At 41.5% G+C, this 26,040-nt stretch overlaps 1 protein-coding gene across 4 annotated transcripts in view; it reads right to left on the bottom strand.

The window, feature by feature from the left end:
- The window catches only part of MORN1 (MORN repeat containing 1), a 123,062-nt gene that overhangs the window by 54,297 nt on the left and 42,725 nt on the right, over positions 1-26,040 (bottom strand). For all 4 annotated transcript variants that reach the window (XM_067566745.1, XM_067566746.1, XM_067566748.1 and 1 more), the window contains exon 11: positions 557-690. In XM_067566745.1, the coding sequence (XP_067422846.1) occupies positions 557-690 (134 nt within the window). The remainder of the gene's footprint in view (positions 1-556; positions 691-26,040) is intronic.

The raw sequence follows: 26,040 nt of genomic DNA, 5'->3' as shown, positions 1-26,040 counted from the left end.
AACAGTGGGTCACCATAATGGTCTCATGTTATCTCTTGTTCAGCATGTAGGCGATTATGTTCGCCATCTGGAAGATGTCATTGGAAATAATGTGCAGAATCAATCTCTCCCTGTATTTTGGAATAAATCATTACTAATTGCTTGTTTGTTTATACCAGAAAAATGTTGTGGGGCATCAGATTTCTGCAGGTCTCAGAATAACTCCTGGTTGCCCTCTTCTTGTGCAACTGATTAACAGGGGCTCCTGGAAGGACAAAGTTGCCGGGAAGTGAAACCCTAGCTAACAATGAACATTAATTACTCATGCCATACCAAATTTGACTTGCTCGTGGCCAGTTTTTTTTTTTTTTTTATGTGAGGGCAAAGCAATTATTTTTTCCCCATCAATATCACAATGGAAGTGCAGATCTGGTGTTTGGGCTTGTATAATTACCCAATGGTTTTGCAAGGATGAATTAGCAGTATTGATTTATGGAAGGAATTCAGACAGCTGATAGATAAAGTGCCCAGTTTGCTTGGGACAAATTAAAAATGTTTTATAATGAAGTCTTCTTACTTTGTTAAGTTCATCCAAAAGCATGAATGGTTGATAATTAGCTGGAGGAGGTGCAAGCATGATGTTTCTGAAAACAACACAGCCACGCTCCACTCTCTGACTGGCTGAAGGATGGGGACTGTCATCTTCAAATCCTGAAAAGTGACAAAGGAAACACAATTAAGAAACCAGCAACAAAATGCTGAGAATATTAACTGATAGTTGCTAACACTTCCCTATGTGCCTGATTCTGCCACTCTTACTCATGTTGAGCAATACTTTACTTCACAAGTAATGTCATCATTACTTAAAATAAGTAAGAGAGATAGAATTAAGTCCTGTTATATTTTTTGAAAAGTAATATACTGTAGATATTGTAGGAATTAAATGTACTGTGAAATATGCAACTGTTTGCCTTTCATGTAAGTGCCAAGAAAAGTATCAGACTTTGGTTTATTGGTATCTATACATTTAATACCATATTGAGGTCTAGTAATTCACTCAGCAGATGTGTCTTTATATTTGAGGGGAGGGGGAAATCCTCTTTGTGACCATCTGTAACTTATAGAGATCAAGAGAGAAGATGTTTTACATTGCTGATTTATGGCACTGCCTACCTCATTTGGAATTGGCTGAAATAGATATAGTAGGGCCAGTCTATTGGAAAGTGATTTGTTTGCTTAACCTAGTAGTTATACTCAGAAACAGCAAGTGTTTTCTGCATAATAAAAACAAGCCAAACATTTGCAAAAAGCTAATCTGGAATTGTATTTATACTCCCTTTATGAAGAGCGACAGCAGCAAATAAATAAATATATCCAAGGATGTTAAAACACTTTCCAAACCTTAATTAAGCCCCACAACACCCCTGAAAAACAGATAAATATTATTAGACCCCACTTACAGACATAAACTGACATACAGAGGAGTTACGTGACTAGAGTAAGGTCATGCAACTACTCCGCGGTATAGCTGGATATAGAAATCAAGGGTCAAACTCTCCATCCTACATGAGCTCTGCTCGGGTATAGCGAAGAAGAGGCTGTCAAGGAACTGGTTGTCCCCCTAACTTAACCACATGGTCCCCACATATCTTAGAGTAGCATGGGAGCAGCTGTAATTTATACAACTGGCATAAGGACCCTCTGGCCCCATGCCAGTGGAGGACGGAGTAGTGGAGGTCTGTTCCGTTATGCCGTGCCCCACCTTTATAATACCATCTTCTTCCCATTACACTGGTGACTGAGGAAGGACAGCTGAAGGATGGTGGAGCCATTTCCACCAGCAGAGAGTTCCCTATGTGGGGGGTTGTCTCTGCTGGCCATCTTGACTGATGCAGTGCAAAGTGGATTTAGCAGACCAGAGAATCCAGCCTCCTGTTCCCTAGTCTCCTGATCTAACTATTAGATAACGCTGACTTTCAGACAAATATACACCTTACACATTCCAACACTAACTGCATGACTACAATGTGCAAACTATAGCGAAGGGGTGCACCTTCCTCAGTATACACAGTATGTGAAGAATTCAATCTATTTAATTGTAGCTTCTGGAAAAGTATTTCTGTGAGGAATTTGGTGGTGCTATAGATTTGTCTCTACTAAGGCTGCTATAGGAAAAAACATCCACCACTTGGCAGAAAAGAAACACCGGGCTAGAAATAGGACGAAAGGGAAAGACAAGTGGTCATATGCAAACCATACATGTTACAGTATATTTACCCAAGAAGATCACAGTAGTTACACAGTACAGATTCAATTTTGCAAGGCACTGAGGGCCCTCAGCTCCAAGTGATTTCAACAGTACCTCCAGGAGTTGCTGAGCACCTTGCAGCATGGAGCTCTACATGAAAACTATGTCTGCCCCTAACAATTATTCTCTCTTCGAGTGATTGCTCATATCCATTCCATTATAGGTGTGTGTGCGCCCCATGCACAGATTCCCAGAACTCTTTTCCCTTAGCAGCCCCACAGGGTCGACTCAGGCGCTCCCTGGAGTGCCACACTCATGGCGTGGTATATAGGGCGCTGCCGACCCCGCGGGCCCTCAGTTCCTTCTTTCCGCCTGTGACGGTTGCTGGAACGTGTGCCTCTTGCATATCGCAAGTAGCCTCCCTTAGCATTTTAGTGCTTTTCTTTGTTTAGTTGATTGTGATATTTTACAACTCCTTAGTAGATAGTAAACAAGTGCCCTTCGGGGCTACATTAGAGCCATGTCTGGCTCCACTGGCTTCAAAGCCTGCACCATGTGTGCTAAAGTTTTCTCCATGAGTGATCCTCACGACTGCTGCCTCCGATGCCTCGGAGAGCAGCACAGACGAGAGAAATGTAAAATCTGCAAAGCCTTCAAGCCACACACCCAAAAAGAGCGGGATGCCCAGCTGAAGGCTATCCTGATGGAGTCCGCACTCCGGCCGGACTCTGAGCAATCGAGATCACCGGTGGCACTGAGCATCTCCTCGGTGCGGAGCACCCCAACGGCACTGACACCGGCACCGAAGCCAGTGGTGCCGAAGAAGAAGAAGCGGCCCGAGGCCGCACATATGGACTCCTCCCTGCGACTGGTACAGCAGAGAGCAACACAGGAGATGCCCCAGCCACATGCCGTGGAGGTTACTGCGGCATCGGCATCTCCTCGCAGGGAGCCTCCCCCGACTCCTCGGGGTGGGGGAGCGCCTCTGCAAGAGCCGTCGACACCAGAGGCTTTTGCAGCTGCACACGCCCTCATGGGCCTGCCCACGCCTCCATCCCCCACTTGGCCAAGGGTTCCGGGACCAGCGTCTCGGGGTGAACCTGCGATGGGTTGCCCCGGTGGGTGGAGGAGACAGGAGTCGAGAACTCCCCCCAGACGGTCAAGGAGGGTCGAGAGTGCAGGCTCCCCTCCTAGCTCAGACTCTGAGTTGTTGAGCTCCTCGACACCGCGGCACCGAGGGTGGTCGAGAGGCAAACGTGCCAGGCGGCGCCGATCCAGTTCTGCCTCGCGCAGGGATCATAGCTCCGGTTCCGATGCCTGATCCCCAACTCCGGTGCATAGCCTGGAATGGTCACCGTCTCCGACGCGGGCGAAGGTCGCTGCACCGCCTGCCTCGGCACCGCTTGCCTCGGCACCGCCTGCCCCGGCACCGCCACTTCCGGCACCGCCTGCCTCGGTACCGCGGAGTAGGCTACACTCTCGCTCCATCTCGAAGAGACATAGGTGGCACCACTCCCACTCCCGAGGTGGGAAACGTCACCGGAAAAGATCAAGGCGCAGGGGGAGTTCTACATCCCACTCCTCCAGCAGCTCGTCCCCCTGACGACATCAGAGACGTTGGCACCGGCGCTCCTCATTGTCATCTAGGGGCCGTTCAGCAACCTGGGGCCGCAAACGACAGTCTAGCGGCTCAGGATCCCAAATATGCCAGCCTCTGCAAGCACCGATGCAGGCAATGGCGTGGCCCCAAGGCTCCTGGCAGTGGCCGTACTGGGGGCCGTGGGGTACCCAGATGGGCCAGGGCACTGCGTCCATTCACTCTTTGATGGCCCAGCCAGCACTCCCGCCTCCGGCCCAACCGGACCAGGGTCACCCCTCTGATGAGGGTTCAGACCCCAAGGAGGGTCCCTCCACGGGGCCCCTCCCGCAGTCTTCCTCCTCCTCCCCAGATGAGGCGGCAACTAAGGACCGTAAGGCCCCCCTCTTTGATTTCAGGGCCTACCAGGACCTGCTAAAGCGGGTGGCGGACAACCTCAACATGGACCTCAAAGAGATGTCCGAGGAGGAAGACCCTCTCTTTGGGTCATCTGGCTTCGCGGGGCCATTGCGTGTTGCCCTCCCGGTGCACGAGAGGGTTATGAAACTCACTAAGGCCCTCTGGTAGACCCCCTCTTCCGTGGCTCCTACCTCCAAGGCCGTGCAGAGGAAATACTATGTCCCCAAGGAGGAGTTTGACTTCTTGTATACCCACCCTGCCTCGGGTACACTGGTTGTTGATGCTGTCAACCAGCGCGACTGACAGGGTGGCCAGGGCAGCACCCCAAAAGATAAGGACAGCAAGAGGCTGGACCTTTTTGGCCGTAAGGTTTACGCCACTGCGGCTATGTGTCGCCAACCACCAGGCACTCCTGGGGAGGTACAACCTCAACTTGTGGTCCTCACTACAAAGGTTCCAGTCGGGGCTGCCATCAGATCAGGCCGCAGACTTTGCCACTGTGACCCAGGAAGGGACGGCAGTGGCAAACGCAGCATTACAATCAGCCAGCGATGCAGCGGATGCCGCCAGCAGAGTGATGGCTTTGGCCATCGTCATGCGCCGCTGCTCCTGGCTGCAATCTTCAGGATTATCCCAGGAGGTTCAGCAAGCAATACAGGACCTCCCGTTTGAAGGGGAAGGACTCTTCTCTCAAAAGACAGATGAGAAGCTCCATGCCCTAAAAGATTCCCGGGCCACCCTTAGGTCCCTAGGGCTCTACACCCCACAGGCCATGAGATGTCAATCTCGACCTCAGGCCCAGAGGCAACCACCGCCGCCTCCCAAGCCAGGCCCCAGACCCGCTCAACCCAGGAGGGGTCGGGATCGCTTCAGGGCGCCCAATCGCCGTGACCGTCAGGGGTCCTCAGCAGGGCCCCAGCAAGGCCCAAGCAAGGGCAACAATGGGAATAAACGGTTTTGACGGTGCGCACGAGGGTGGCACTTCTTCATTGCCCCTGGATCTCTCTCGGCCCTTTACCCACAGGCTTCGGCCCTATTATGCCGAAATGGAAACTATCACCTTGGACCGTTGGGTCTTCAGCGTAGTCCTCAGGGGCTATGCCCTTCAGCTTACGGCCTTCCCCCCAGACTCTCCCCCTATTCAGTCCCTCTTCAGGGACCCCGCTCACGAGCAATTGCTCGTACAGGAGGTCAACTCTCTCCTCTCACTCAGAGCGGTCGAAGAAGTTCCTCCACAGGAACGGGGGAGGAGATTTTATTCACGATACTTCCTAATCCCCAAGGCCAAGGGGGGTCTGAGGCCCATATTAGACCTCTGTCGTCTGAACAGATTCATCAGACGCATCAGGTTTCACATGGTTTCCCTAGCCTCCATCATTCTCACCCTAGATCCAGGAGACTGGTATGCTGCCCTCGACCTCAAAGATGCGCATTTCCATATCTCTATCTTCCCCGGTCAAAGAAGGTTCCTCAGGTTCGTGGTAGCGGGCTCCCACTATCAATTCTCGGCCCTCCCATTTGGCCTTTCGTCAGCCCCCAGGGTCTTTACGAAGTGTAGGGCCGTGGTAGCAGCCTATCTCCGCCGCAAAGGAGTCCAGATCTTCCCATACCTGGACGACTGGCTGATCCGGGGCAGGTCCAGGGCTCATGTGAGGAACAGCCTAACACTCACCTGCGCGACATGCACCAGACTGGGGCTGCTCATCAACGAGCAGAAGTCCACGCTCACCCCGGTGCAGCACATAGATTTCATAGGGGCCACCCTAGATGCCACCCAGGCCAGAGCCTTTCTCCCACAGCCTCGGTTCGAGATCATGGCCGCCATAATTACCGAATTGCACAGGTCCCCCACGATGACAGCCAGGCACTGCCTGCAGCTGTTGGGACACATGACGGCATGCACATATGTAGTAAGGCTGACTCGCCTCAAACTCAGGCCTCTTCAAGGGTGGTTGGCCTCAGTGTATGTACCAGCCAGACATTCGTTGAACAGGGTGGTCACAGTTCCCACCCAGGTACTGTCCTCCCTAGACTGGTGGAGGAACCCGAGGGAGGTTCTGAAGGGTGTTCCCTTCAGAGACTTGGCTCCTTCAGTGACTCTCATAACAGATGCCTCAGATGTGGGATGGGGGGGTCCACATCAGCCAAGACTTGAGCACCCGGGGGCTCTGGTCACTGGACGAAAGAGCCCTCCATATCAATGTCAAGGAGCTGAGGGCAGTCCGCCTGGCCTGCAAGGTCTTCCTCAGGTTCCTGAAGGGCAAGATGATTCATGTCCTCACGGACAATACAGCGGCCATGTTCTATATGAACAGGCAGGGGGGAGCATGCTCCTTGGCTTTATTCCAGGAGGCTACGCAACTGTGGGAATTTGCTGTGAGGCACGACTTCCATGTCTCTGCCTCTCACCTCCCCGGGGTCAGGAATGATGTGGCGGACCGCCTCAGCAGGTCGTTCTTACCCTGCCACAATTGGTCACTGCACCAGGAGGTGGTAGATTCAATCTTCCAGAAGTGGGGAACTGGACTTGCTTTGACCTCGGAGCCCCCCTACACGGTCTTCTACAAAGATAAGGTCCAACTGAGACCCCACCCGGCTTTCCTGCCTAAGGTGGTGTCTTAGTTTCATTGTAACCAGGATATCTTCCTCCCCGTGTTTTTTCCTAAACTGCACGGTTCGGAGGAGGAGCGGAGATGGCACTCCCTGGATGTCAGATGAGCCCTGGCCTACTACATCGAGCGGACCAGGCCATTCCGGAAGTCAATACAACTGTTCGTGGCAGTGGCGGACTGGATGAAGGGCTCACCTGTCTCTACCCAGCGCATCTCTACCTGGATCACCGCCTGTATCAGGACCTGTTACGAGCGGGCGAAGGTGCTGCTTCCAGGAGCTGTGACAGCACACTCAACCAGAGCCCAGGCCTCATCTGCAGCCTTCCTGGGAAGAGTGCCCCTGCAGGACATCTGCAGAGCAGCGACCTGGTCATCGGTCCACACCTTCACGTCCCACTACGCCATCGTACAACAGGCGAGAGAGGACGCGGGCTTCGGCAGAGCCGTGCTGGTGAGGGCGGCTCAACACTGACTCCTACCCACCTCCAAGGTATGACTATTTAATCACCTATAATGGAATGGATATGAGCAATCACTCGGAGAGAGAAAACAGGATTACTTACCAGTAACTGTTGTTCTTCGAGATGTGTTGCTCATATCCATTCCACACCCACCCTCCGTTCCCGCTGTCGGAGTCGGCAGAAAGAAGGGACTGAGGGCCCGCAGGGTTGGCAGCGCCCTATATACTGCGCCATGAGCGCGGCACTCCAGGGGGCGCCTGAGCCGACCCTGCGGGGCTGCTAAGGGAAAAAAGTTCCAGGAATCTGTGCACGGGGCGCGCGCACACCTATAATGGAATGGATATGAGCAACACATCTCGAAGAACAAGAGTTACTGGTAAGTAACCCTGTTTTTCCGTTAGTTTTTTACCTTACTTTGTTAATGGCTGTAAATGATAGGTAGTTAACTGTTTAATGTTTTCACAATAGGTGATGCCTGGTTACCTAGTTTAGCATCTCTCTTAAGCTGTATGTAAAATAATGATCAACTTAGTCTGTATGGCTGCCTTCTAGAATGGCAACCTTCACAGTAACTGACTAGGAAAGGAATAACATAGTTGGTCAGAGCATCAACATGCAGAAAAATAAAAAAGAAAAAGTCCAGAAATTAAATGCTTCACTTTTGCGCTAAAATAAAAAAGTCAACAAAGCGTATGTGTTGAATTCACTATACTGGCATGGCAATGGTTACCATTCATAAGCTGACCTGAGACATGGAAAAATAGGAATTAAATTATCTCTGATCGTATTTTATCCAAGGTAGCACTACAAAAGTTAACATTTCCATGGATAACATATCTATGTCATATGTTAATTTTTAATGTGTGCAAGAATTCCTGATGCATTTCCTATGTATTCTAAATATTTTTACACACACGCACACACTTGTATAGTTCCCCTCTCCCCCCACAAGTAACTTCTAAACAATTTACATTTTAAAAAAAATCAAAGATATTTGATGAAAGCTTCTCCTTTTCTACCTTTATTCAACAGATTAGGTCCGATTCTAATCTTGCACTAGTGCAATTCTGCAGTTTAACTGCATCAAAGTCAATGAAGTTAAACTGATGGAAAATTTATGTGAGAGAAGCAGACACATTGGCCTAAATGTCCAAAGCTGAGTGATTAAAGTTAAGTTCCTAAATTTATATTTGGGCACCTAAATAAAAGTGTTCTGATTTCTAAAGGATTTGAGCATTCACAAGATCCAATTCATTGCAATGGGATTTCAAATTGGAAAATAAGGACACATATTTAGGTACGTAAATATGGATTTAAAAGTCTAATTGTAGGCACTCAGGTGTGGAAATTATGGTCACTGTCTTTTAAAGCATATAACCATGAAGTATAGAGCAGTTCTCCTCCTCAAACAAAAAAGAGCTGAACTGTACTGTAGTCATTTATACTTCCGTGAAGGCAAGAAAAGCAATAGCTAGAAAAGAGAACAGGGCAGGAGTGTCCCACCCCTGTTCTGACTATTGCCACTGTCCCCTGAAACCAGCAGACAGATTGCTCTGGGAGTCTTCAGTGGGTAGAATCCTGGAGGGGCATGGTGTCTAGGAGTGTGGGGGGGGGGGGAGGGGGGGGGGTGCCCTCACATCTTACTTCTCATCCTGGAAGGAATAATTTGCATGAGTAGGGGTATTCTGTGTGTAGGGTGGAGTAGAATAAGGTTGCATTTATCTTCTTTCCTGAACAAAGCTGAAAAATCAGAATTTGGCTCAACTTTTCTGGGAGAAGGGAAAAAGAGCAATTATTTTGTAGCTATAATCCTTTATCCTAGGAAGAAAATGTTAAAACAAGGTGCCTTTTAATTGCAAGTGATGTAGTTATCTCTGTGGTGCCTTAATTTTATCATTATATGACAGTATAAAAAGTTAAGGCTTTACTTCTGCAAGGACATTCTTTAACTAACATCTTTCTCTCCATTAGCTTTTGCTGTAGTAGCAGTATTTATATTCTGGGCAATGAATGGGAACCATATTGCTTACAGCATAATTTCAATTTCTTAATGCACTAATAGTTTCAATAAGGACTCTGTATCCACCAAATTTGACTGTCTTTTTTTATTGACAATGTGGTGCAATATATTTTTCAATAAAGTATCTAACGCTGAAAAAAGCACCCTTAATACTGCGTTTTAATGCAAGAACTGCTATAATATTTACTAGGGACAGGGAAACAAGCTTAAAAAAAATAACTGGTCTAGACCAAACTCACCCCTTTTATAGTGAAGGATCATGTGGGTGGAAGGGGTGCCAGTGATCTTTCAGGAAGGAAGTGGAGAAGGCCCAAATGTGTATAAACCTCCAAACTTCCGCATGCGTGTTTGAATCAAGCCTCATGAAGTTTACCAATAACTAATATTTATCCTTCATTATGCATTTCATGTTTCTGTATGTAAGTCATGCATTAAGGGCTGAGGAGGCACAGCCTTGCGCTGTGGGCAAGAACTAGGAGCCAGCAACTCCTAAATTCTAATCCTGGCTGAGACAAGGACTCGCTGAGTGACCTTGGGCAAGTCATTTCAACCTCTGTGCCTCAATTCCCCCATCTCTAAATCAGGGTAATAGTACTGATTTGCCTCACCAGGGATGTGAGGATTATTTAATTAATGTTGGCACAGAGAGAAAGTGCTTTTAAAAGAACTAAGTACAATATCTGTTAGAGCTTTAAAAAAAAAAAAAAAAGGCCTATTAAGTCATCGAACCCTAGTAAATAACTATGCCTTACCTAGGTGCTATGTGACTTCAACTGCTTCCTCATCTATAACTAAGTCCTCCCACTTCCCCTTCCTCCTTAGGCCCTTCTTACATCACTCTCAAGATGTGGCATTCCTCTCCTTGACTTGTTCCAGAGTCCCCTCAACCGCTGCAGAACCTCTAACATTTAGAGCAGTGGTTCTCAGCGTTTCCAGACGACTGTGCCCCTTTCAGGAGGTTGATTTGTCGTGCGTAACCCCAAGTTTCACCTCACTTAAAAACTACTTACTTACAAAATCAGATATAAAAAAATACAAGTGTCATAGCAAACTATTACTGAAAATTTGCTTACTTTTTAATATTTTTACCATATAATTATAAAATAAATCACAACCCTCAGGTTGAGAAACACTGATATAGTATATAGAGCAGTATAAACAAGTCACTGTCTGTATGAAATTTTAGTTTGTACTGACTTAGCTACTGCTTTTCATGCAGCCTGTTGTAAAACTAGGCAAATATCTAGATGAGTGGATGTACCCTGTGGAAGACCTCTGTGTACCCCTAGGGGTATGCATACCGCTGGTTAAGAACCACTGATTTAGACAACTTGTGTATTAAAATGGAGTCCATGCCCTAAAAATGTTTGAGAAGCTGTGATTGAAACAATATCGGAAAAATTGACTGGTCAAAGAAAGGTTCTTCAAGCTTATGATTTCAAACTGCCTGGCAGGATTCTACATGTTGGTCACCTCAGAAACCTTGTGGCTTTGTTTATTTATAGGCACCTCTATTCATATTTCTGTAATACCAGATTGCTGACAACACTACACAAAACAAGTATCAACAAGAGAGGAGATACTGCCATGAAGGATGCATTAGAAACACCACAGACAGACAGACTTCCTATTAAGATCTGCAAGTCCTAGTTTCACATCCTTAAGCAAAGCAAAGTGGAGCCAAAGCATCCAAACCATCGAGTTACTCCTTACATCCTCCCTTCTTGTCTATTTTAATTATGACAATTATGACTTGATCAGCAAGATAAAGGTCATCCTGTCACCTTAGGGGGGTGAGTGCCAGCAGAATGACTGGGTTCATAATGACCACAGAAGATAGTAGTACAGTTTGACCTCTCTGGGAGTGAGATGTCAATTAATTATCTTTTTACAACCAACTCAATTATAGCATACTAATCACCTGTGTAGGACATCAAGCTATAAGGTGTGGGGGAGAGAAGGGAGAGGAATCATGAGCAATAAGCAACCCTCACTTAGGACGACAAGGCAGTTATCGTAAAACTGCAGATGTGACACCTAATAATAGGGTATAAATAGTTATTAGCTGTTTATAGCAAAATCTAAATGTCGTAATAATTTCTTCATTTAAGTGAACTTTTATTTTTAAATAAAATGTTATTGGTCCTAGTGGTAATAGAAATGTCTCATTTAAAGGTGACCAGACACACTGCATTAGTCTTTAATGCCAGACTCAATTAACCAAGAAACTTCATTCATTAAAGAAGGGATTGGCCGGGGTGGGAGGGAAAGGGAGAGAAAAGTTGCACACAAGACAAATTGAGTAACAAGGAAGGATTTAGAAAAATTATAAAGTAATAAAGCTTTATAACAACTCTAGTTACAGAGAGGATCACCTCAATGTCACATTAGTCTCATGGAAAAAGATTCTCTACTGTATACTACAGGTTAGTCAGTACACCTGCTGTAATAATTTTCCCGTAAGTCAGAACATACATTAATGTGGATCACTCCTCTAAACACATGTACTCCGTGATTTACAACGTAAGGCCATCTGAAAAGTGGTATATGCAATTGTAAAAATTACATTTATGAGCCCCTTATCAACCACTGTTACTCAAGTTATGTCTGCAAAGTATGGGTATGCATGTACAAATAGGTAAATGCATGTGCAAAATACACAAGTAATACCACAAAAGTGCATATTTGTACATGTAAGTGTGGTTTGTGTGTACACATATTCTGTGCACAAGAAACAAAAGAAGTAGAACAAATTCAGTGCTGCCTCTCTTTACATTATACATGAAATAGAATGGTAAAATGATGTGAGTTTAACAGAATTCTTTTCACAAGAATATCTGTTAAATGAATCTCAGCGTCTTGTTTCATTTACTTCAACACAGATGTTGGAAAGAGAAAGGAAACATTCTGAAGTTTTCTAGTCCATCTTCCTACTTAGTGCAGGATTGTTCCTTACAATACAGTTTTTAGCCTAATGTATACAGGAGGTAAACACAATATTTATTTTTATGCCAGGCTTCAATATTTTCCATCATTACAAAGCAAACAACATGGTGTGAAATTTTCAAGAGTATGTAAATGACTTAGGAGCACTAGTCCCACTGAAAGCCACTGGTACCCTGTGCTTCTGAATCATTGCAGTGCTTTTGCAAATCCCACCCTTGGAGTACAGATGAATTTCTGGAAGCAGAAGTTGGGATATACTGATGTGTCAAAGACACTAATATCAGGTCCAGTCCTGCAGGGCACTGAATTCCTCCTAAAAGATGCCAAGTGCCTTCAACGCCTATCCATTTGAGGATGCTCAGCACCATGCAGGAAATGCTCAGTACTTTGCAAGAATCAGGCTCACAGGGGAGATCTTTGGCTCAAAGCAGTTAAAACAGGAATCTGTAGCATTGCAAAAGACAGAAGGCAATGTTGATCTTTTTTTCTATTCTTTAACACAGAGTACATTGTTTCTAAACAGAAGCTTCGTCATTGCACAGCACTCTTTAAAGGTATTCTGAAAGAAAGAGCACTGTTTGTTCCACCTGCACTCTCAAGTGCATCCTGCTAAAACCTGTATTATATTCTATATAGATTCTTATATCACAATAATCACCATAGTGTCTGAGCGCCTTGCAGTAATGCACTAAGCAACGTGACTAACATCTGTCACATATTTGTCAGAATATTCTATTACTTTAGAGATATTTTGCTTTTAAAGAGTTGTTTTTTAAAAACAAAACTGTACATTCTGTACTGTACCTAACCCAGAGTTACCAGCACTCTCTCTTTCCAAGATTATTTTGCACTTATGTTTTTCTACTATCATAACAGAAAGCTGCTGGTTTGCACTTGTCTTACAGAGAGAGTTCTGATATGGCAGAGATGCAAATGGAACATTCAACAAGAAAACATTTCTGTTGGTAAACCTCTTAATTCAGGTATACAGTCAGGCTCAACCTCTGAATCAGAGGTACTGCTTTGGGACCGTATCAAGAAAGTACAATGCTATGAACAAATATAGGCATCAGTTTTCTGACACCCCCACACTGCTTTCAGAAAACTAGGCAAATTGGATTTTATGGCACTTAACAGTACACAGTTCCATTTTACTACGGCAAATGGAACAAACTGTTGCTATGAGATACAAAGTTTAAAAATCATTTTTAGATCATGTTTCAGAATACCAAAACCTAAAGGGAACAACTGATTAACATTGTCTTCTCCGTGGAGACCTGATCTGTATGGTTGAGTACCCTGAATATCCATTGCAGTGAAGGGAAGTTAAGAATGATCAGCACCTTGTATGTGTGGCTCAGCACCTTTCAGGCAAGGCCAGGTAAGAAAAAGAGACCCTGTCCAGATTGATAGAGACAATACAAGCACTGAGGCAAAACACATATATCCATATCACTCACACATGGACATCATTTTCTCTAGGGTATGTTCTCTGCCAGTCATAGAGTAGGGGGAAAGATATTATGTTCTATTTAATTTCTTTCCCCCCTAAAATTCACTATCTTTGCCAGCAGCTTTCAACACAGGAATTTAGCTCTGACCCTGAACTCCACCATACAGCATGTTCCGTGAATATGCAAAGCACTAGAAAACTGTGGAACAATAAAACTGAACTTTTGCAGCATTCTAGTAGTAGGGAGGGCACTCTGTTCCTTACCGGTGTATGCTAAACATTTGGCACTAATCAATTTTTTAACAAAAGTGAAATATAAATAGTGACTATACTAGCTTTGGCCCTCATATCACAGTTTCAAAAACTTCTCCATCCCTTTTAGCCATATTTCAAAGGCCTTCTGCTAACAAATCAGTTGCTACGTATGGAATAGTATAATGGTGCCAGTAATACCTATTTTATGCCTTTGGGTTTAGATTAAGCTAGTGTTTCCATTACACACCTCAATTTCAGGGTCAGATAACTTGATTATTCCAATTGCACTGAATGGAAAACATGCCAGTGGAAATCCAAGGAGACAACATTGTAAGTGTTAAAGACAATGGCAAAACTGTGCCAGTGGAAGCCTCTGGAGACCATATTAGAAACTGAAAGCAATGGCCAAGGAGTAATTTAGTATTTTGCACACTGATCTGTAATATATGTTAAATACAAACATTCTGTTGAAGCCAGTGTTAAACAATGTCTGTAGCTATGCCTGGTTGCTAACATGTGGAATGCGAATATCATTTGGGTCAAACAATGGAAAATACATGTACAGTACACACATTCAAATAAGTTTAAACTATTAATTTTTTTAAACTTACTGTATATATTGCCAATGTTCTGAAATGGCAAGATCCCAAATACAATTCAACTATAGATTTCTTCTGGGACAGATAATTGTTTGATACCTAGTGACCAAGTTTGTTAGTGTAAGAGTTGAGAAATGACAAGTCTGTTTCTAGTTTAGTTTCCAGACAACAGTTTACATCAATCTAGTATGATGCCACCAGAATAAAATTTGCACCTGGCACAAAAGATCTTTAGTGGCTAATCACTGTCTGTTTTTTTCATTTGAAATGGCTCCATCTGGTATAAATTGCACAAGACTGGTATAGTTAGCTAGGACCATGCCTACTTTGCTAATAATGCTTTAACTGGTTTCACTTTGTTCATCATAAATCCTGTCTGGGAAGCTGTTGATATAGCCAAACTGGAATTCTATTAATTAAAATACATCTCTCTCTCTCTCTCTCTCTCACACACACACACATACACCTCTCTCTCTCTCACACACACACACACTCTAATTAGTGTGAATTTATCTCTTGGTACCGCTTAAAAAATACAGTTGATGTTAGAAAGCAGTGTTCAAATTGCCTATAATAAAAATGAGCCATACGGAACTAAGCTGCCAGATTTTCCATAAGGAAAACACACTGCATATTTCCAATAGCAAAACCCAAAATTCTCTAATGTAAAACACAGGCAACAGATTTAACAAATAGTTTGCTTTCGTTGCTGGCTCAAAAATATGAAATAATGAAGACAGAGATTTCAATCAACCGTTAAGTTATAAAATTATGTTCCATTTGAATTCTCCAAAACCAATATCAATTAACAAACAAAAAACCCCATGATATGTCAAAGCAAGGTTGTAATTTAATTTGACAAAAGCTAAGAAATTAAGAGCTAAAGCTGCTGCTCCATCCTTAATTCGTGGTTTTGAGTCCGAATTGTCTTGCAACAGAGCAAGGAGCATACTGAACACACTGTATGTGTTGTAATACCTATGAACAAAGGTTAGAGGGGAAAAATCTACCACTGACACAACTACAATCTCAGTAGAAATAAACAGGACAAGAAGGGCCTGATCCTGAGAGGCTGAGTCAGTGAGAGTTGCAGGTGTTCAGTACTGATCAGGATGAGGTCCAAAGACTGAATAGCTGTCATGACTGCACTGGAACTCTCTTAGCCAGAAGGATGTACATCAGGAACGATTTACAGTATTTTAAGGAGTTGGAACTTAGGTCTTATACATGAGAAAGTGGTACCAATTTATCTAAAATTTATCTAACCATTTAGTTAAATTAGTGTAACCCCCATGTGTGGACAAACTTACTCTGATTTAAGAGTGACGTGCATCAATTTAATTTAAAATGATGAGGAATCAACTTTAGCTACATGGATATAAGCTACTCTTAAATAGAAATAAACATCCACACATCAGAACTGCACCAATTTGATACAACTTTCTGAGAGGACAAGGCTTTGGTGCGCTGTGACAACTCTCTGAAATGTCACAACAGGAATTGAAAAAGGAGAGTCAAACAAAATCTTCCAGTGACCAAAGTGACCACTGACTGGAACAGGGGCCACACACACTTATGCACGACCTAGCATAGGAGCTTGTGTCCAATGGATTTGTGAACATTTATTTAGGGCCGAGAATGTTCTATTCCACTTCACTGCCACCAAATTTTGTTTTTCATAAAGTGCTTGAAAAATGGCAGCTTTCACCTCCAAACATGTGAAATAAATTTTTTTAAAAACAAGGCCACCAGCCCCAAATATGCCAGAGGTGGAGCTTTAGAAACCCTCGGTCTTCTGAAATTTCAGCAACTGCATCCAGCAGAACAGCTGCAGTGGGGCAAAGGCAGCCAGACTTCCCTCCCTTACCTCACCCCAAACCCACTGGAACCAGGCACTCTATCGCCACTCCCATACACCCACTCTCTAACATGCCCACCAGTACCAAGTCTTTTGATGGTGCAGCTTAGACACTCACAGATTCCTGTGGAAGCCTCAATAGCCAGAGCTAAGTAGCAGAGCAGTAGCAACACTTTTTGAACACAGTGTCCCCAGTCCAAGCTGGCTCTCACCGCACATCCCCACCTGGAACCTTGAACTCTTTGCTCCCTGCTGCTCATTGTACCTTTACTTAGATTGCGAGCTCCTCAGGTAGAGACCAAGCCCTGTTTAAATGGTGCTGAGAGAATAAAAAAATCACAAAGGAAATTTTGAATTTAAAAATTTTGATATTTTGCTAAAATTAAAAGAAAGAAGAAATCTTTTTTCAATGACAACAGGACCCAAAGACCTTATTTTTTATCAAAAAACAGTGCACCTGCTCCACAGTCAGCTGCCATCTCCCCCAGACATTGACTCCAATGCATCGGGAACCCATCTCATCTTTTTGAAAGGTGAATTTCACACACAGTAAAGCACTTTGTGAAAACAAGGATTTCATTGTGCAAGAGGTCAACAATCTATTAAAAAAATTAAAATCACTTATGAGAGATTATTACATTATTTTACAAAATATATTTCCCAGACTTAAATCTCAGAACACTATGATTTCAGGACAAAATGCTTATTAACCCCCCAGAATATGAATTCTTAATACAAATTCTGTCACAATCACACCTGAACTTGAGGTAGAAGATGCTGATACAATTAATAAAAAATAATACTTAGTTCTTATAGGGTCTGATCCAAGTTCTCAAAGTATTTTAAAGAGGAGTGTAATTATCATTATTCCCATTTTAGACCTGGGAAAACTGAAGCACAGGGAAGTGAAGTGATTTTCCCCATTTCACATAGAAGATCAGCAGCAGATCCAAGACTAAAACCCAGATCTCCTGACTTATTCACTAGACTGTGCTGCTGTGCAAGACATGATTTCATTTTCCAGAAACTATCAACTAGAAATTCCAGTACATTTGTAATAGGAATGAACCAATACATATATTTTTTTTAAATTACATAATTATTTCGAGCCCCTAGAAACTGTCAAACTGATCAGTGCTTTAAAGCCAAAATCCTCAAAACTGTCTGTCTTGCTGATGAGAAAGACAATTCTGGAATACAATTCCAGTTTGTTATTTTTTGTTTTTTAAATATAATATAAGGTTATCTTTAACTATGTTATTTTTTTTAATGTTCTCAAATCCAATTTGCAAGGAATTGTTTGAAACATATATGCTGCAGCCAGTCAGACAATAACAGTTCTGCAATTATCAGCACCTGCATTCCGATTCAATGGGTTTAAATTACTAAGGGGCTATGGCAGATACCCTACTGGCAACAATTAGCATAAAAATGTTCTACAGTTTAAAGCTGTGGGTGGGAATTACAAAAGCTTAACAGACTAAATATAAAAATCTTTTTGAATATAAAATCAATGTGCTTTGTTACTAAAATCTGGGTACTGTAATTTAACCAAAATAGGGTTTAGAGTATTTGGCAATCTTCCATATGTATGAGATAGACTTTTCTTCGAAGCAAAATGCAGGGCAGCCAATCTGAAAATTAAAAAAACAAAAAACAACTAAACAAAACCTAAACAACTAAAGGGTTTCATATCAACAAAATATTCCAACATGCTATTGTATAATGAATATGAAGGGAGGACTCTAGACAGAGACCTAATCACATCAACAAGTATCAACAATCTTTTCATTGACCATTCAAAGAGAGGGGTATTGTGGTCACAGCACTGAAAGCTAGAAATTTCTGGATTCAATTGAATTCTAATACTAAACTAACTTCTTCTGGGGCTTTCACCAAGTCACAATAGGACAAATTTTCAAAAGTGGCCTCTAATTCTGCATGCCTACATTTAAACACTCAAGGCCTAGTTTTTAAAAGTGTTGGACACCTACAGCTCTCAGTGACTTGAACTGGAATTATGTACAGAAGGATAGATACAAATGGGGAAGTTAAATTCTGATTATTAAAATGACTGAAGCAGAAAGAATCTTCAATTTCTGAAAACAGCCATAATAAGACAGACACGCCAGATGGCCATTATCAGGGACAGAGCATTTCACACGAGGCCCTGCCTCTTGGTCCAGTTCAGAATTATGGCAATGTTGTCATTTGGTTTGACAGGACATAGATTACTAGATGGTCCTGCAGGAACCTTGGTCCTAGATTAGTGAGGACTTTGTTTATCAATAAAAAAATCTTGATTCCTTTCAAAATGAGTAATTTCAACTGTCATTAACTAATATGCTCCTTCATGTGTCCCCCATGGTGTTTGTCACACACTGGTATACATCATCCTTCATCTCACCCATATTATAACATCAATTTCAAGATCTTGAGTTGTAGTCCTAATCCTTCTTGCTATGGAAGGCTGGATGGACTCCCATCAGAGATTCACTGATCATTCACTGGCCTAAGCAGTCACTGTTGGAGTAACCTGAAGAGCTTCATACCTGACTCCCCCACCTATAGTGCTACATGCCTGCTATCTCAGGGAACAAGAGACCAGGACAAGGAAGTGAGCCCAAGTCCATCACTATAAGACATGGTGCAGGGCATTATCAGAAGGCTAACTCAAACTTCTCCAAGATATATCAGGAAATTATGTATCATTATAAATTCTTACTCACTACATAGACATTATACATTGTTTTCAGGACAGAAATATTAGAAAAAGTGGGTATCTTAGGTATAAAAGTACCAGGATAAGTGAAAGTGGAGAAGAAATTTGTATTGGGAGATTCTAATTCCAAATTGATGCCTCATTAAACGGAGTTAATGGGGATGTGCTTGAGAAGCACCAAGACCCCTTTTATCACAATTAGTGCCACATCTCCAGCACTCCCTGTTAATCTAATAGAATCAGCATGTTCAAGACTAGCCCAGGGTTTTTAATTGCAAAATCGGCAAACACATTAATCATCACTTTATAGTCCTGTTGTGGTGGTGGAGAAATGAGATTACAGAAGTGTATCGGAGGTCACAGACAGAAGAACTCTCACAAGCTTATTTAGACTTTTAGTCAAACACGGAGAAAAGAAATATAGACACATCACATGTTACTGTAAGATGCTCCCTCCTCTTCCTGCTCCTCCTCCTTCCTTAATCCTTTTAGACACATGTGGGCCCAGGTCACTGATTTCTATATGCTTTCCAGATATAAACCTGTACAAGCAGGATTTCCCTTCCTCTTTAGACAGATGGTTTGCCTGCCACAAAGATTTCCCAACATTATAGTGTACTTATTTTTAACAAATGTTAAGATTCAGTAAACCACAGATGGAGAGTGACCTCATAACCTTAAAAATCTTAAGAGGGGAGTGGAATAAAGAATGAATGCAGAAAAGTGTTAACCCTCTGAATTCAAGAACTGCCATTTACCATTTGGGAACTAGCAATGATTTCTGGTTAACAGGCCAAATCTTGGTTACATTTAAGTCAATGAGCATTTTGATAATGTCTTAAATGGAACCAGAGTTGGCCCAAAATCAGCATAGCCTGACACCTGGTCACAAAGGGTTAGCATGCTTTGAACCTTGTGCACTCACATGGTCATGCAGCATTCTTCCATTCAACCACTGCATCTGCTGACTGATCAGACATTTTTCATAGACCCAAAGGCCATAGGCCAGATATGTTCTGCCTAACACAGATAGGTGTAAACCATGCCTGAGGATCTGGGTGCTAGAAAGGAGATTCATCTTGAAGCAGGACAAATAGTATTTCTATTCTCTACCCGATACATTTTTTATACTGGAGGAAGTGGGGGGCTGAATTGAACACCACCTATGTAAGGTGAATGACTAATCCTTAATTTTCAATGCCACTCAGCAATAGAGCAAGTAGTATATATTAAAATATATATTACAATAACATAATCCTTTTTGTGCTATGTTCTCTTGGCTGTGGGTCTGACTAACAAAAGAATGATGACATAGTATCTATACTGGTATAGAACAAAATTATCTCACTTGAAAAAATATAGTTGCATTTTATATTTGCCAACCCACAAACACAGGCTGCCTCTGAAACACTTTGGTAGCTACAATTTTGGGGTCTAATCCTATAAAGTCTGACTCAGCTGTTTGCTTGAAGAAAATTTACTCTGAAATCTCACTTGCTAAAGTAAGGTTTAGAGCATCTTGGCTTTGTTTTGTTCACCTTTCCCAGTCAGCAGGCAGGATTTTGTCAATTGAGTTTGTCATCTTTGGAATGCATTCCTTTTGGCCACCTGCTATAATATGAATCAGGGCGGCATCAGAGTGACACTCATTTATTTCATTTAGTGCCTTGCTTATGGGTCAGCTCTTTCAGGATACCAATTCTTCATGAAGAGTAGTGGTGGTAGTTTCTATTTTATTTATGCCTCCTATCATGAATAGCACATGTAATTTATGTGTTTTAATGTTTTACAATGAACACATCTATCTGCTAGGGAGATAGATACTGCAGCAAATAATAAAGTAAATAAAATCCAATATTAAAAGCATTCTGATATGTACATAACACAGCAGTAACATTTTTAAAAGAGGCAATAGGGCCTAGAAGAAATAACACTGGTCTGGGACTCAGGATACCTAGTTTCTATTCCTGGCTCTATTATTGGCCTGCTGGTGACATAGACAAGTCACTTCACCTCTCAGTGCCTCAGTTTCCCCATATGTATAATGAGACTGATACTTACCTCACTTGTAAAGTGTATTATTATTATAAAACAATTTTTATTCACTTTTATTCATAATTTCTTTTAGGCATGTACATATTTTCCTCTTACAGATTCTACTTTTTAATTTGCAAACATTATTTTACCAGTGCACTGAATGGACTCAAAATTAACATGTTGATTTTTCTTTATGCATTCCTCCAACAAAGCTTCTGATGCCAAAACTTCTTTACATTCACTTAAAACTCTGGGAATAAGAACATTGGTCTGGGAATAGCATTTATAATACTTTGTTCCAGCTGCTGCGCAGGCAGTTGAGAGAGCATTCAACATGTCTTTTGCAAGTCCCATCAAAATAAGCCTTTTATCATTATTTCTGAGTAGTAGATTTAAAAAAAAAAAAAAAAAGCATAGAAACTTGGAATGCAGAAGACTTTCCCCACCTATTATAAAATTAAGATAGGTCACTTTTGGGGCTTATAAACCTTGACAGTGTCATTTTAAGCAACATTAAAAGAAATTACAGTGGAAAAGGCAAATGCTGTATTGCTATTACCAGTGTTACTGCAAAATCTCATGAGATTAACAATGAAATATCACAATACCCATGCATTGCTCAAATGAATATAGCAGAGATATCTTGAGATAGTACAGTAAAAACCTCATGAGATACTGTGCAATGGCTGCGTAATTACACTCTACTCCTTGCACCTACAATTCAATCAACGGTGGTAAATGTATATCTTACTATTGATAGAACCCATTTACACCAGAACTGAATTTGGCCCTTAGGCCGCCTGGTTTTCAGGCGTAGGATAGTGAAAAACAACTGGGAAGATCAAGGATTCTTGGGAAGGTGCCACACGCAAAAATAATATTCATAACTATGTGGATTTCAATAGTTCCTCATCACCACAACCCTAATAAAGTTCTTTAAACAACTTTCAAGAAGTAAGGAGTATACAGAGGGTAAGATTATTGTAGACATCATGTATATTAGGTGTCTCATCTATTGCTATAGTAGGTTTTAGGTTTCCATATCTGCATCTTTTATTTACAAGAGGGAAGAGTCGAAAGCATAAAGTTTCCAACTGACATAGTGAGAAGAAAAATCTCTGGAGAAGAGAGAGATAGCAACAATCTCTAAATCCAGTAAAGTTAAAAGAATCTGTGACCTTTCCTGAAGTATAGAATCCCAAAAGACAGAACCTTTAGAAAGCCATAGTAACTATATACAAACTCTGTATAGAGCAACATCTAGTTTGCTTTACACATGCAGGGTGAAATCCTAACCCTACTGAAGTTAATGGGAGTTTTACTTTTGACTTCAATGTTTCCAAGATTTCACCCAGAAATTTTATTTCGCTGGATGTGCTGTGAGAGTAAGACAGGTGGGATTTGGTCCACAGCAGTCGGAAGAGAAAGGATGATAAAAAGAAAGTGCAGATATAGAAAAAACAAGATTTTTTGCTCAAAATGTATCAGATTCTACAGTGATAGAACCATACAAGAACCTAGACAGATAGAAGTATGATCAAAATGGCAATGGACACAGGTTGGCCAAAAATGGTGGTGATTGTTGGTTGAACAATATAGTTCAAGTTAAAACAAAGCTATAAATAAAAGCAACAAATGGGAGAGAAGTTAAAAATATGTTTGTAGGATGCAGAATTCTGAGCTTCTTCAGAGGAAGAGACACCTAAATATCAGCTTTCAAATAATCCAACTTCTTAAAAATTCTTTATTCATCATGACCCAGGGGAAATAGAGTATGGAGCTGAAAACCTTTGCAGCAGAATGTTTGTCTGTAGTGGAAATGAATAACAAGTCTTCAGAGAAACATTTGATGATCCTCAGGCAACCTACATTGATGATGTCAAGAGTTTTAGCAGTGGGGACTTCAATGGAGGAGTGGGATTGATGGAGAAGTGGGCTTTGATATTAGTTCTGAGGATCTGGCAGCAGGCATTAAAGAAAGTAGATTAAGAGCCAGATCATGCTAATGTAGAAGTCAAAGGTAAAACTCCTATTGACTTCAAATCTGAGTAGGATCAGACTCTCAGTGGTAATTTTAAAGTAGCGGATTCAGATCATTCTATTTTAAAGTAAAAAATCTTCAAGGCAGAAAAAGAAGGCTCCAATCATTCTTTTTATACCAGTGTTTAATCTAGCGTCTGTCTGGTCAGATGTCTAGACAGAGGACTCCCTACTGTGATTAGAGATGAGACACTGAAACAATGTCTATTTAAAACAAAACAAAACAAAACAAAACACAAACACTTCTCTGCTATTTTTTCTCATAATGGTCAAGGAATGAAAAAAGTATAGTCTCCTAATCGGGTTAGCAAAATTATAACTTGTTAAAAATCAGTCTTTAACATCAGTGAGAGAATGTGTTTATTTTGCTACATGTTTTTCAATGAAAACACTACAGAATGCATGTGACCTCATATATTTTCTTTTAAGATGTACTCTTTCTTGGAGATACTAATGGTGAGTCAGTTGTTATGGTAACTACATTTTTTTTTATTGAATCTCATGCAGAAAGTGTCTATGTGTCATCAGATACTTGTGTTGCAGTAAATTACGCATCCAGTTCTGTCAAAACATTCTCAGAATATATTTCTTTAGTAAATGTTTAGTCCACCCTTTTCTGGTTTACTTTATCAGTTTAGGAATTACTGTAGGGTAAAGGGAACTCCGTAAAGGGAACACATCAACACCCTCCCCCTAACCTGAACACACTGACATATCAAAAACTTCTACTAGTCAAACACAGTATTGAAAATTAGGTCAAGATGAAAGTATATTATGCTCCCCAGTTATTTCCTTAGTAGACAAACATATTCTTTACTGAATTACCATTGGTGAAACTTTTCTGGAACTATAAAGACTGCTACAAAAATGTATTTTAAATATAAAAAATATCTATATCATATTTTACAGATTTGATAGCAACATTTACTCTTTTCGGACTCAATTCCTCAAAGTTAAGCACATGCTCAAGTATTCTGGATCTTAGATACGGTGTGCTGCAAGGAAAAGTAACTTCTTGTTGTTGTTGTATTTGGATTTTGCTGATAAAGTAATATGGACTGGAAAGAATTCCAATTGTTTGAATTCCCACCTAAATCATTTGTTGGTTTTGTATTCTGCATGTGAGGTAACTTTTATTTTAGCAGCATTTGGACTCTCTTCTGTCTCCCTATTTTAAAAGATGGAGTATAAGCGATGGCTCAGTAGTTGATTTCTATGCTTTCTGTTTCCTATTTAAGCTCAATATATTACCACTTGGAGTGACATTCTGGTTAAATGAGAAGAGAATCCAAGAGTGTTATTAAAAAAATAACCACTCTCTTTTCTGTGACTCAACAGAGTGAAGATAGGATTGCACATTTAATGGACTTAGTATTTTACTTTAACAAACTTTAACAACAGGCATGAGTTAGAGGACAGAATAATTAAAACTGAACACTAGTGGCACAAAAACAATGAGAGAGAGAGAACTTGAACTTTTTAAAGCACCAATCTTCTAAACAATCAACCAATGATATGTTTGAATTGGCCTGAATATAAAAGCTCTATGCATTTCTAGTCCTGCTTTCAATTGAAAGCTTGTTGCTCAGTCTTATAAATTCCCCAAAATGTAAGACATGTAACACGATAAATAGAGTTATTCGCTCCAGAAACATGAGAAATATTTTAGCTGATGCAGCAGAAAATGTGATGCTCTAAATCAGAGGGATTAAGAGAAGCTGGACAACCAGCAAAATCAAGTTCTGTTATCAAGAAATCTCTTTTATATTGCACTTTGAAGTCTTGTAAAAACATCAAGAACACAAGAACTCCCTTAGCATGCATGCATCACTTCCATTAATGTTACATAAACTGAAATAAACAAACTAGTATTGCTGCTCTGATTCCATTTGGTAATTTATCTAATGCTATTTTAAACAGTCTTTATTAACTTTTCAAAAAGAGCCTTGGAAAATTATTCATATTTCAACATAAAACTGTTGTTGCGATGACTGATGTTATAAGAAAACAAAACTAAAAACCAAAAAGACTCATTTTTAAAAAACTAATTTACTTCTCTAACATCAGGAAACAGCTAGGAATGAATTGGTAAATCTGAGATATGTATAACTATAGTTACTAAGGAGACTCTCCAAAGGAATTACATCTAATCTATCTTCGCTAAGATTGGATCTCATTACCTTTTTGAAATATGGAAACATCCATATTGGAAATAAAAGGCTACATATGTATTACCAGTATACAACAGAACCTTTCAGAATTCTATTTCACTGACAGTTCATCAATAGTGGATAGAACTGCATGAATTTTCATTATTACATCCATACCCCAGACTGCGGTGCATGAAAGCCTCAAGGACCTTCATAATTTACTCATCAACAGAAGTTATTCCTGAGGCATTTTGAGAGCCAGCCAGCATTTCTCTCAAAACCAGAGATGAAACCTGCTGAAAAGAATGAGAGCATAATCAATGAAACAATGGCCAGGAAAAAGAATCTCCAGGGCTGAAAGTTGCAAACCTAATAATCAAATGAATCTTTAGGAGGCATTAATTCAAAATACAAAAGATGTGCTGTGACGCCATTTCTTACTACATCCTCAATGCCTGTCCATACAATAATGTTGTCTATTATACCTTATTTATTTTGGGTGAAATTCATTGATGCGCTGGGCCCTCTGCACTAGTTACGTCCCATATAGGGCTGCACAGGGAAATGCCTGCACACAAAGCAAAGAGTCTCCACATCATCCCCATATCATCATCATCCTCACACAGACTAGCACAAAAGCCACAATGTCACAGGCTAAAGAAGA

The sequence above is a fragment of the Emydura macquarii genome, unplaced genomic scaffold (assembly GCF_026122565.2).
Source record: "Emydura macquarii macquarii isolate MOO-44397 ecotype Brisbane River unplaced genomic scaffold, CSIRO-AGI_Emac_v2 contig_2768, whole genome shotgun sequence".
NCBI classification, from domain to species: Eukaryota; Metazoa; Chordata; order Testudines; family Chelidae; genus Emydura; species Emydura macquarii.
This window is presented reverse-complemented; position numbering and strand designations above follow the sequence as displayed.